Raw genomic sequence first — 11,534 nt, forward strand, 5'->3', positions numbered from 1 at the left:
GCTTAACATTAACTGAGGATAGCTGAAGATGCTTAACATTAACTGAGGATAGCTGAAGATGCTTAACATTAACTGAGGATAGCTGAAGATGCTTAACATTAACTGAGGATGGCTGAAGATGCTTAACATTAACTGAGGATAGCTGAAGATGCTTAACATTAACTGAGGATAGCTGAAGATGCTTAACATTAACTGAGGATAGCTGAAGATGCTTAACATTAACTGAGGATAGCTGAAGATGCTTAACATTAACTGAGGATAGCTGAAGATGCTTAACATTAACTGAGGATGGCTGAAGATGCTTAACATTAAATGAGGATGGCTGAAGATGTTAAAACCTGTTACGGCTCGACGTTCCGCCCCATTTATTTGGAGGCGTTTGATTCAGAAAAACACCGGTTCCAACTCGCCCAACATGACGACAAATGATCTAATAAGTTACCTGTAAACTCTGTCCAAACATTTCAAACAGCTTTCCTCAACCGTCCTAAAACGTCAATAATCGAGACAATTTAGGACGGAATACACTGTGTTCAATAGAGGATCAAATGAAAGTGGAGCGAGTTCCAGGTCGCGCACCAAACAAAAGAGTCCACTTGGCTTGACTCTCATTCTGAATAGCTGTACTTCTTCATTTCTCAAAGGAAAAACATCAACCAATGTCTAAAGACTGTTGCCATCTAGTGGAAGCCATAGGAACTGCAAGCAAGTGCCTCATACATCTAGTTCCCCATATTAGGAAACTAATAGAAAACACAGTTAACTCAACAACAACAAATAATCCTGGATGGTTTGTCTTCGGGGTTTTGCCTGCCAAATAAGTTCTGTTATACTCACAGACATTAACAGTTTTAGAAACTTTATCCAAATCTACCAATTATATGCATATCCTAGCTTCTGGGCCTGAGTAGCAGGCAGTTTACTTTGGGCTTTTCATCCGGATGTGAAAATACCGCCCCCCATCCCAAAGAGGTTAACGTTAAGCATCTTCAGCTATCCTCAGTTCAACAACACAGCCTTTAACTCGTTACTCAACCTACTCAACTGACAACATAAGGCAAGGAGCATTATATTGACATCACCGTGTGTGTGTGTGTGTGTGTGTGTGTGTGTGTGTGTGTGTGTGTGTGTGTGTGTGTGTGTGTGTGTGTGTGTGTGTGTATACCTGTACAGGGTAGAGGGCCATGAGAACAGCAAAGCTGCTAAGGTGGGAACAGGAACACACGGTGTGTGTAGCGTTAGACGTGACTTTGGTACAGCCACTCCTTGACCACGCCCCTCCCTCTTCATGGACACGCCCCTCCGACCAGAACACACAGGTATAGTTCATCTCCGCTGACTCCGCCCTCACCTGGGGTAGGGGGTGGGGGGAGGGAGAGAGAGAGAGAAAGACACAGTGAGAGAGAAACAGAGAGAAACAGAGAGAGAGAGAGAGAGAGAGAGAGAGAGAGAGGGAGGGAGAGAGAGAGAAACAGAGAGAGAGTAAGAGAGGAGGATGAAACATTGGCTAAGCACTTCTTAGAGAACGGTCTCTTCAACAGATCAGTCTGTTAGGCCATCATCAGTCTGTTAGGCCATCGTCAGTCTGATAGGCCATCGTCAGTCTGTTAGGCCATCGTCAGTCTGATAGGCCATCGTCAGTCTGTTAGGCCATTGTCAGTCTGTTAGGCCATTGTCAGTCTGTTAGGCCATCATCAGTCTGTTAGGCCATCATCAGTATGTTAGGCCATCATCAGTCTGTTAGGCCATCATCAGTATGTTAGGTCATCAGTCTGTTAGGCCATCATCAGTATGTTAGGCCATCATCAGTCTGTTAGGCCATCATCAGTCTGTTAGGCCATCATCAGTATGTTAGGCCATCATCAGTCTGTTAGGCCATCATCAGTATGTTAGGCCATCATCAGTCTGTTAGGCCATCGTCAGTCTGTTAGGCCATCATCATTACATTTGTGATATGTTGACATCAGCACTGCAGGATATGTTATATTATCAAATGATACCTGTAGATGTTTGAAGGTGAGGATGACAGGCTGGGTGAGGTGTTCTGTTGCTGGGTTACTGACAAAGGCTGTTACCACCTTGGAACTGATCTGGTAGTTAGGCTTTGATGCTGTGGCGGTTGCTGTGTCTGTGTCTGTGTCAGTGAGGTACTGGAAGGAGTTGTTGACAGATCTCTCCACTGTCTTGTAACACACCAACCCAGCCAGAGTGAAACCTGGGCAGCACAGAATGAAACAAGTTACCAGAATGTCTTGTAGTTGTCCCAGAATCCCCAGCTTTTTCAGGTTTCCTGGTTGGAAGATTCCTGGAATAAGGAGGTGCTTTGAAATGCTGGTCATGGCTCACATCAACACCATTATCCCAGAAACCCTACACTCCAATTTGCATACAGCCCCAACAGATGCACATATGATACAATCTATTGCAATCCACACGGCCCTTTTCCACCTTGATAAAAGGAACACCTATGTGAGAATGCTATTCCTTGACTACAGCTCAGAATTCAACACCATAGTGTTCTCAAAGCTCTTCACTAAGCTAAGGACTCTGAGACTAAACACCTCCCTCTGCAACTGGAACCTGGACTTCCTGAAGGGCCGCACCGAGGTGATCCGCAACACGGGGGCCCCTCAGGGGTGCGTGATCAGTCCCCTCCTGTACTCCCTGTTCACCCATGACTCATGGCCAAGCACGACTCCAACAACATCATTAAGTTTGCCGACGACAGAATAGTGGTAGGCCTGATTACCGACAACGATGAGATATCCTATAGGGAGGAGGTCAGATACTTGGCCGTGTGGTGCCAGGATAACAACCTCTCCCTCAACATAAACAAGACAAAAGAGATGATTGTGGACTACAGGAAAAGGAGGACCGAGCATGCCCCCATTCTCATCGACAGGGCTGTAGTGGAGCAGGTTGAGCGCTTCAAGTTCCCTCTCAGGAGACTGAAAAGATTTGGCATGGGTCCTCACATCCTCAAAATGTTATATAGCTGCACGATCGAGAGTATGGTTGCATTACTGCCTGCTATGGCAACTGCTCGGCCTCCGACCACAAGACACTACAGGTGGGTAATGCGTATGGCCCAGTACATCACTGGGGCCAAGCTTCTTGCCATCCAGAACCTATTTTCCAGGCGGTGTCAGAGGAAGGCCCTAAAAATTGTCAAAGACTCCAGTCACTCTTGTCACAGACTGTTCTCTCTGCTACCGAACAGCAAGCAGTACCGGAGCACCAAGTCTAGGTCCAAGAACAGCTCATCAAATGGCTACCCAGAATATTTGCATTGTTCCCTCCCACCTCCTTTTTTACACTGCTGCTACCCTCTAGTTATTATCTATGCATTGTCACATTAATAACTCTACCTACATGTACATATTACCTCAATTACCTCGACTAACCGGTGACCCCCACACATTGACTCTGTACCGGTACCCCCTGTATATAGCCTCCACATTGACTCTGTACCGGTACCCACCTGTATATAGCCTCCACATTGACTCTGTACCGGTACCCACCTGTATATAGCCTCCACATTGACTCTGTACCGGTACCCCCTGTATATAGCCTCCACATTGACTCTGTACCGGTACCCACCTGTATATAGCCTCCACATTGACTCTGTACCGGTACCCACCTGTATATAGCCTCCACATTGACTCTGTACAGGTACCACCTGTATATAGCCTCCACATTGACTCTGTACCATTGACTCTGTACCGGTACCCCCTGTATATAGCCTCCACATTGTATATACACATTGACTCTGTAGCCTCCACATTGACTCTGTACCCACCTGTATATAGCCTCCACATTGACTCTGTACCGGCACCCCCTGTATATAGCCTCCACATTGACTCTGTACCCACCTGTATATAGCCTCCACATTGCACCGGTACCCCCTGTATATAGCCTCCACATTGACTCTGTACCGGTACCCACCTGTATATAGCCTCCACATTGACTCTGTACCGGTACCCACCTGTATATAGCCTCCACATTGACTCTGTACCGGTACCCACCTGTATATAGCCTCCACATTGACTCTGTACCGGTACCACCTGTATATAGCCTCCACATTGACTCTGTACCGGTACCACCTGTATATAGCCTCCCATTGACATTGACTCTGTACCATTGACTCTGTACCCACCTGTATATAACCTCCACATTGACTCTGTACCGGTACCCACCTGTATATAGCCTCCACATTGACTGTACCCACCTGTATATAGCCTCCACATTGACTCTGTACCGGTACCCACCTGTATATAGCCTCCACATTGACTCTGTACCGGTAGCCTCCCACCTGTATATAGCCTCCACATTGACTCTGTACCGGTACCCACCTGTATATAGCCTCCACATTGACTCTGTACCGGTAGCCTCCCCCTGTATATAGCCTCCACATTGACTCTGTACTGGTACCACCTGTATATAGCCTCCACATTGACTCTGTACTGGTACCACCTGTATATAGCCTCCACATTGACTCTGTACCGGTATATAGCCTCCCACCTGTATATAGCCTCCACATTGACTCTGTACCGGTACCCACCTGTATATAGCCTCCACATTGACTCTGTACCGGTACCACCTGTATATAGCCTCCACATTGACTCTGTACCGGTACCCACCTGTATATAGCCTCCACATTGACTCTGTACTGGTACCCCCTGTATATAGCCTCCACATTGACTCTGTACTGGTACCACCTGTATATAGCCTCCACATTGACTCTGTACCGGTACCCACCTGTATATAGCCTCCACATTGACTCTGTACTGGTACCCCCTGTATATAACCTCCACATTGACTCTGTACCGGTACCCCCCTGTATATAGCCTCCACATTGACTCTGTACTGGTACCACCTGTATATAGCCTCCACATTGACTCTGTACTGTTACCACCTGTATATAGCCTCCACATTGACTCTGTACCGGTACCACCTGTATATAGCATCGCTAATGTTATTTTACTGCTGCTCTTTAATTATGTTTTTTATTTTTTACTTATCTATTTTTTTCTTCACACTTCTTTTTCTTAAAACTGTACTGTTGTTTTAAGGGCTTGTAAGCATGTTGATTCCTGAGACAAATACAATTTTACTTTATTTGATATGAATAAGCAGGAAATGCTGAATCCAGGATTTCTAGGCAACCTGGGAATTTTTGGAAAGTTACTAGTACGAAAAGATACAGTACTTAGTTATAGATATGATGGTGATGATGATGATGATGAAGAGTAGCCTACCTGGGTACGTCCCGTTGCCAGTAGCTGTCTCCCAGCTGGTGTCCAGTCGCACGTTGTCATTGGCCAGGCTGATTGGCCCAATGGGCGGAGTCTGTCCCCTCCTCACTGCAAGCTCAGTAGCTGTGTACAAGGACAAGGAGAAAGGTGAAGGAGGATGTGTATGTGTGTGCATGTGTGTGTTTGTGTGTGGAAGTTCATGTGTATGTGTTCATGTGTATGTGTGTGTGTTACCTGTGTGGTCTGTTTCCATGGTGGTGTGGGTGTCTCTGAGCTGTGGCCCGATGAGCATCAAGGTGTCCTCCACGACGCCTAGCAACCCACTCACCTCCCGGCTGTTGCTTAGGATACCTTGAGACAGGAGACTGTCTATCTCTGTCAAGACATTCTACACACAGGAAGTAGAAACAGGAAACAGGAAGTGAGTGAACGAGGTGTATATGTTTATATGCACGCATGATTTCACTGTGTGTGAGTGTGCATGCTTCTGTCAGTCCTTGCATGTGTGTGTGTGTGTGTGTGTGTGTGTGTGTGTGTGTGTGTGTGTGTGTGTGTGTGTGTGTGTGTGTGTGTGTGTGTGTGTGTGTGTGTGTGTGTGTGTGTGTGTGTGTGTGTTTAACCTCCAGTAACACCTCTCCAGTCAGTCTCCCTCCGGCTGCTTCCCCAGAGTTACTTAACGCCAGACAGCTTTTCCTCATCAGAGACAGGAGACCAGCTAAACCTGGGACAGTCTGAGAGTGAGGAGAAGTTCATTGACATCATGTGGGTAAAAACAAATATACAAATATTGACATATATTGTAGTCTCAGGAGATGGCACTTAAAAGTACTAATTAAATATATAATACAGTGGGGCAAAAAAGTATTTAGTCAGCCACCAATTGTGCAAGTTCTCCCACACAGCTCTTTGGTCTTGGCCATAGTGGAGTTTGGAGTGTGACTGTTTGAGGTTGTGGACAGGTGTCTTTTATACTGATAACAAGTTCAAACAGGTGCCATTAATACAGGTAACGAGTGGAGGACAGAGGAGCATCTTAAAGAAGAAGTTACAGGTCTGTGAGAGCCAGAAATCTTGACTGTTTGTAGGTGACCAAATACTTATTTTCCACCATAATTTGCAAATAAATTCATTAAAAATCCTACAATGTGATTTTCTGGATTTTTTTTCTCATTTTGTCTGTCATAGTTGAAGTGTACCTATGATGAAAATTACAGAACTCTCTCATCTTTTTAAGTGGGAGAACTTGCAGGATTGGTGGCTGACTAAATACTTTTTTTGCCCCACTGTATATTGTAGTCCCAGGAGATAGCACTTAAAAGTACTAAATAAAACACTTGTTTCTAAAGTGGTCTTAGAGAGAGAGAGAAAGAGAGAACAGAGAGAGAGAGATAGAGATTTTAAAACGTATTATAAGATGCAATAGTGAGTTGCAGTATTTGGAAATCAGAGCCCTATTGGATAATATATCTTCACAGCTAGAGTACGGTGCCTTGCGAAAGTATTCGGCCCCCTTGAACTTTGAGACCTTTTGCCACATTTCAGGCTTCAAACATAAATATATAAAACTGTATTTTTTTGTGAAGAATCAACAACAAGTGGGACACAATCATGAAGTGGAACGACATTTATTGGATATTTGAAACTTTTTTAACAAATCAAAAACTGAAAAATTGGGCGTGCAAAATTATTCAGCCCCCTTAAGTTAATACTTTGTAGCGCCACCTTTTGCTGCGATTACAGCTGTAAGTCGCTTGGGGTATGTCTCTATCAGTTTTGCACATCGAGAGACTGAAATTTTTTCCCATTCCTCCTTGCAAAACAGCTCAAGCTCAGTGAGGTTGGATGGAGAGCATTTGTGAAAAGCAGTTTTCAGTTCTTTCCACAGATTCTCGATTGGATTCAGGTCTGGACTTTGACTTGGCCATTCTAACACCTGGATATGTTTATTTTTTAACCATTCCATTGTAGATTTTGCTTTATGTTTTGGATCATTGTCTTGTTGGAAGACAAATCTCCGTCCCAGTCTCAGGTCTTTTGCAGACTCCATCAGGTTTTCTTCCAGAATGGTCCTGTATTTGGCTCCATCCATCTTCCCATCAATTTTAACCATCTTCCCTGTCCCTGCTGAAGAAAAGCGGGCCCAAACCATGATGCTGCCACCACCATGTTTGACAGTGGGGATGGTGGGTTCAGGGTGCTTTTACGCCAAACATAACGTTTTGCATTGTTGCCAAAAAGTTCAATTTTGGTTTCATCTGACCAGAGCACCTTCTTTCACATGTTTGGTGTGACTCCCAGGTGGCTTGTGGCAAACTTTAAACGACACTTTTTATGGATGTCTTTAAGAAATGGCTTTCTTCTTGCCACTCTTCCATAAAGGCCAGATTTGTGCAATATACGATTGATTGTTGTCCTATGGACAGAGTCTCCCACCTCAGCTGTAGATCTCTGCAGTTCATCCAGAGTGATCATGGGCCTCTTGGCTGCTTCTCTGATCAGTCTTCTCCTTGTATGAGCTGAAAGTTTAGAGGGACGGCCAGGTCTTGGTAGATTTGCAGTGGTCTGATACTCCTTCCATTTCAATATCATCGCTTGCACAGTGCTCCTTGGGATGTTTAAAGCTTGGGAAATCTTTTTGTATCCAAATCCGGCTTTAAACTTCTTCACAACAGTATCTCGGACCTGCCTGGTGTGTTCCTTGTTCTTCATGATGCTCTCTGTGCTTTTAACGGACCTCTGAGACTATCACAGTGCAGGTGCATTTATACGGAGACTTGATTACACACAGGTGGATTGTATTTATCATCATTAGTCATTTAGGTCAACATTGGATCATTCAGAGATCCTCACCGAACTTCTGGAGAGAGTTTGCTGCACTGAAAGTAAAGGGGCTGAATAATTTTGCACGCCAAATTTTTCAATTTTTGATTTGTTAAAAAAGTTTGAAATATCCAATAAATGTCGTTCCACATCATGATTGTGTCCCACTTGTTGTTGATTCTTCACAAAAAATACAGTTTTATATCTTTATGTTTGAAGCCTGAAATGTGGCAAAAGGTCGCAAAGTTCAAGGGGGCCGAATACTTTCGCAAGGCACTGTATTTGAGATATTCAGCCATATTCTATAAATGTTCTGGTTATTTTACTGACTGCTCACTGCCATAATTCTATAAATGTTCTGGTTATTTTACTGACTGCTCACTGCCATATTCTATAAATGTTCTGGTTATTTTACTGACTGATTAATGCCATATTCTATAAATGTTCTGGTTATTTTACTGACTGCTCACTGCCATATTCTATAAATGTTCTGGTTATTTTACTGACTGATTAATGCCATATTCTATAAATGTTCTGGTTATTTTACTGACTGCTCACTGCCATATTCTATAAATGTTCTGGTTATTTTACTGACTGATTAATGCCATATTCTATAAATGTTCTGGTTATTTTACTGACTGCTCACTGCCATATTCTATAAATGTTCTGGTTATTTTACTGACTGCTCACAGCCATATTCTATAAATGTTCTGGTTATTTTACTGACTGATTAATGCCATATTCTATAAATGTTCTGGTTATTTTACTGACTGATTAATGCCATATTCCATGAATGTCACCCTAAAGTGTTAGTCATTATGAGTGACATCAGGTGTCAGGGTTTAGAACTCACCTGTTCAGGAGTCTGATCCGCTTTGACCTGGTTACAGGTCAGTACTGAAGGAAACACAAAACACAACCATCACACCTGGATAGACACTACACAGCACATACATACTACAAAACACAACCATCACAACTGGATCAACACTACACAGCACATACATATTACAAAACACAACCATCACAACTGGATCAACACTACACAGCACGTACATATTACAAAACACAACCATCACACCAGGATGGACACTACACAGCACGTACATATTACAAAACACAACCATCACAACTGGATCAACACTACACAGTGCAACACAACAGAACATAACACGACAGGACACAATCACACCTACACAACAAAACAACACAATCCCACCTGCACATCAACACAACACTACACAACATAACACAACATAACATACCACCATCACAATATAACATACCACCATCACACGTGCACAACAACAACAACCACACAACAGGACACAGAACAACACAACACAATGAGAAATAACAACCATCACACGTGCATGTTACCTGCACCACAACACCACACCACAACACCACACCACACACCACAACACCACACCACAACACAACACCACAACACCACACCACAACACAACACCACACCACAACACCACACCACAACACCACACCACAACAACACAACACAACACAACACAACACCACACCACAACACCACACCACACCACAACACAACACCACACCACAACACCACACCACAACACCACACCACAACACCACAACACCACAACACAACACAACACCACACCACAACACCACACCACAACACCACAACACCACACCACAACACCACACCACACCACAACACCACAACACACACCACAACACCACACCACAACACAACACCACAACACCACACCACAACACAACACCACAACACCACACCACAACACCACACCGCACCACAACACCACACAACACCACAACACCACACCACAACACCACACCACAACACACACCACAACACACACCACAACACCACACCACAACACCACACCACAACACCACACCACACCACAACACCACACCACAACACCACAACACCACACCACAACACACACCACAACACCACACCACAACACCACACCACAACACCACACCACAACACACACCACAACACCACAACACACACCACACCACAACACCACAACACAACACCACAACACAACACCACAACACCACACCACAACACCACACCACAACACCACACCACAACACACCACACACACACCACAACACCACACCACAAAACCACACCACAACACCACACCCAACACCACACCACACCACAACACCACACCACAACACCACACCACAACACACACCACAACACCACACCACAACACCACACCACAACACCACACCACACCACACCACACCACAACACACACCACAACACCACACCACAACACCACACCACAACACCACACCACAACACCACACCACACCACACCACAACACCACACCACAACACCACACCACAACACCACACCACAACACACACCACAACACCACACCACAACACCACAACACCACACCACAACACAACACCACACCACAACACCACAACACCACACCACAACACACACCACAACACACACCACAACACACACCACACCACAACACACACCACAACACACACCACAACACCACACCACAACACACACCACAACACACACCACAACACACACCACAACACACACCACAACACACACAACAACACACACCACAACACACACCACAACACCACACCACAACACACACCACAACACACACCACAACACCACACCACAACACCACACCACAACACACACCACACCACAACACCACACCACAACACCACACCACAACACACACCACAACACACACCACAACACACACCACAACACACACCACAACACACACAACAACACACACCACAACACCACAACACACACCACAACACCACAACAAACACCACAACACACACCACAACACACACCACAACACCACAACATACAACACAAACAACAACACACACCACAACACCACAACACACACCACAACACACACCACAACACCACAACACACACCACAACACCACACCACAACACACACCACAACACCACAACACACACCACAACACATACCACAACACACACCACAACACACACCACAACACCACAACACACACTACAACACACACCACAACACCACACCACAACACACACCAGCACAACACACACCACAACACACACCACAACACCACAACACACACCACAACACACACCACAACATACAACACAAACAACAACACACACCACAACACACACCACAACACCACAACACACACCACAACACACACCACAACACCACAACACACACCACAACACCACACCACAACACACACCACAACACCACAACACACACCACAACACATACCACAACACCACAACACACACCACAACACATACCAAAACACACACCACAACACACACCACAACACACACCACAACACCACAACACACACCACAACACACACCACAACACCACACCACAACACACACCACAACACACACCACAACACAC

General features: G+C 45.0%; 1 protein-coding gene across 1 annotated transcript in view; it reads right to left on the minus strand.

Moving 5' to 3' along the window:
* Nucleotides 1–9,006, minus strand: part of LOC121842814 (adhesion G protein-coupled receptor E5-like) — a 15,562-nt gene extending 6,556 nt beyond the window's left edge. The window contains exons 1-6 of the mRNA XM_042312568.1: nt 8,929–9,006; nt 5,876–5,986; nt 5,490–5,643; nt 5,259–5,378; nt 2,001–2,215; nt 1,166–1,351 (exon numbers count right to left, since the gene is read on the minus strand). Coding sequence (XP_042168502.1) covers nt 1,166–1,351; nt 2,001–2,215; nt 5,259–5,378; nt 5,490–5,643; nt 5,876–5,953 — 753 coding nt within the window. The 5' untranslated portion in view covers nt 5,954–5,986; nt 8,929–9,006. The remainder of the gene's footprint in view (nt 1–1,165; nt 1,352–2,000; nt 2,216–5,258; nt 5,379–5,489; nt 5,644–5,875; nt 5,987–8,928) is intronic.
* Nucleotides 9,007–11,534: the final 2,528 nt, after the last annotated feature.

The sequence above is a fragment of the Oncorhynchus tshawytscha genome, unplaced genomic scaffold, assembly GCF_018296145.1.
Source record: "Oncorhynchus tshawytscha isolate Ot180627B unplaced genomic scaffold, Otsh_v2.0 Un_contig_12464_pilon_pilon, whole genome shotgun sequence".
NCBI classification, from domain to species: Eukaryota; Metazoa; Chordata; class Actinopteri; order Salmoniformes; family Salmonidae; genus Oncorhynchus; species Oncorhynchus tshawytscha.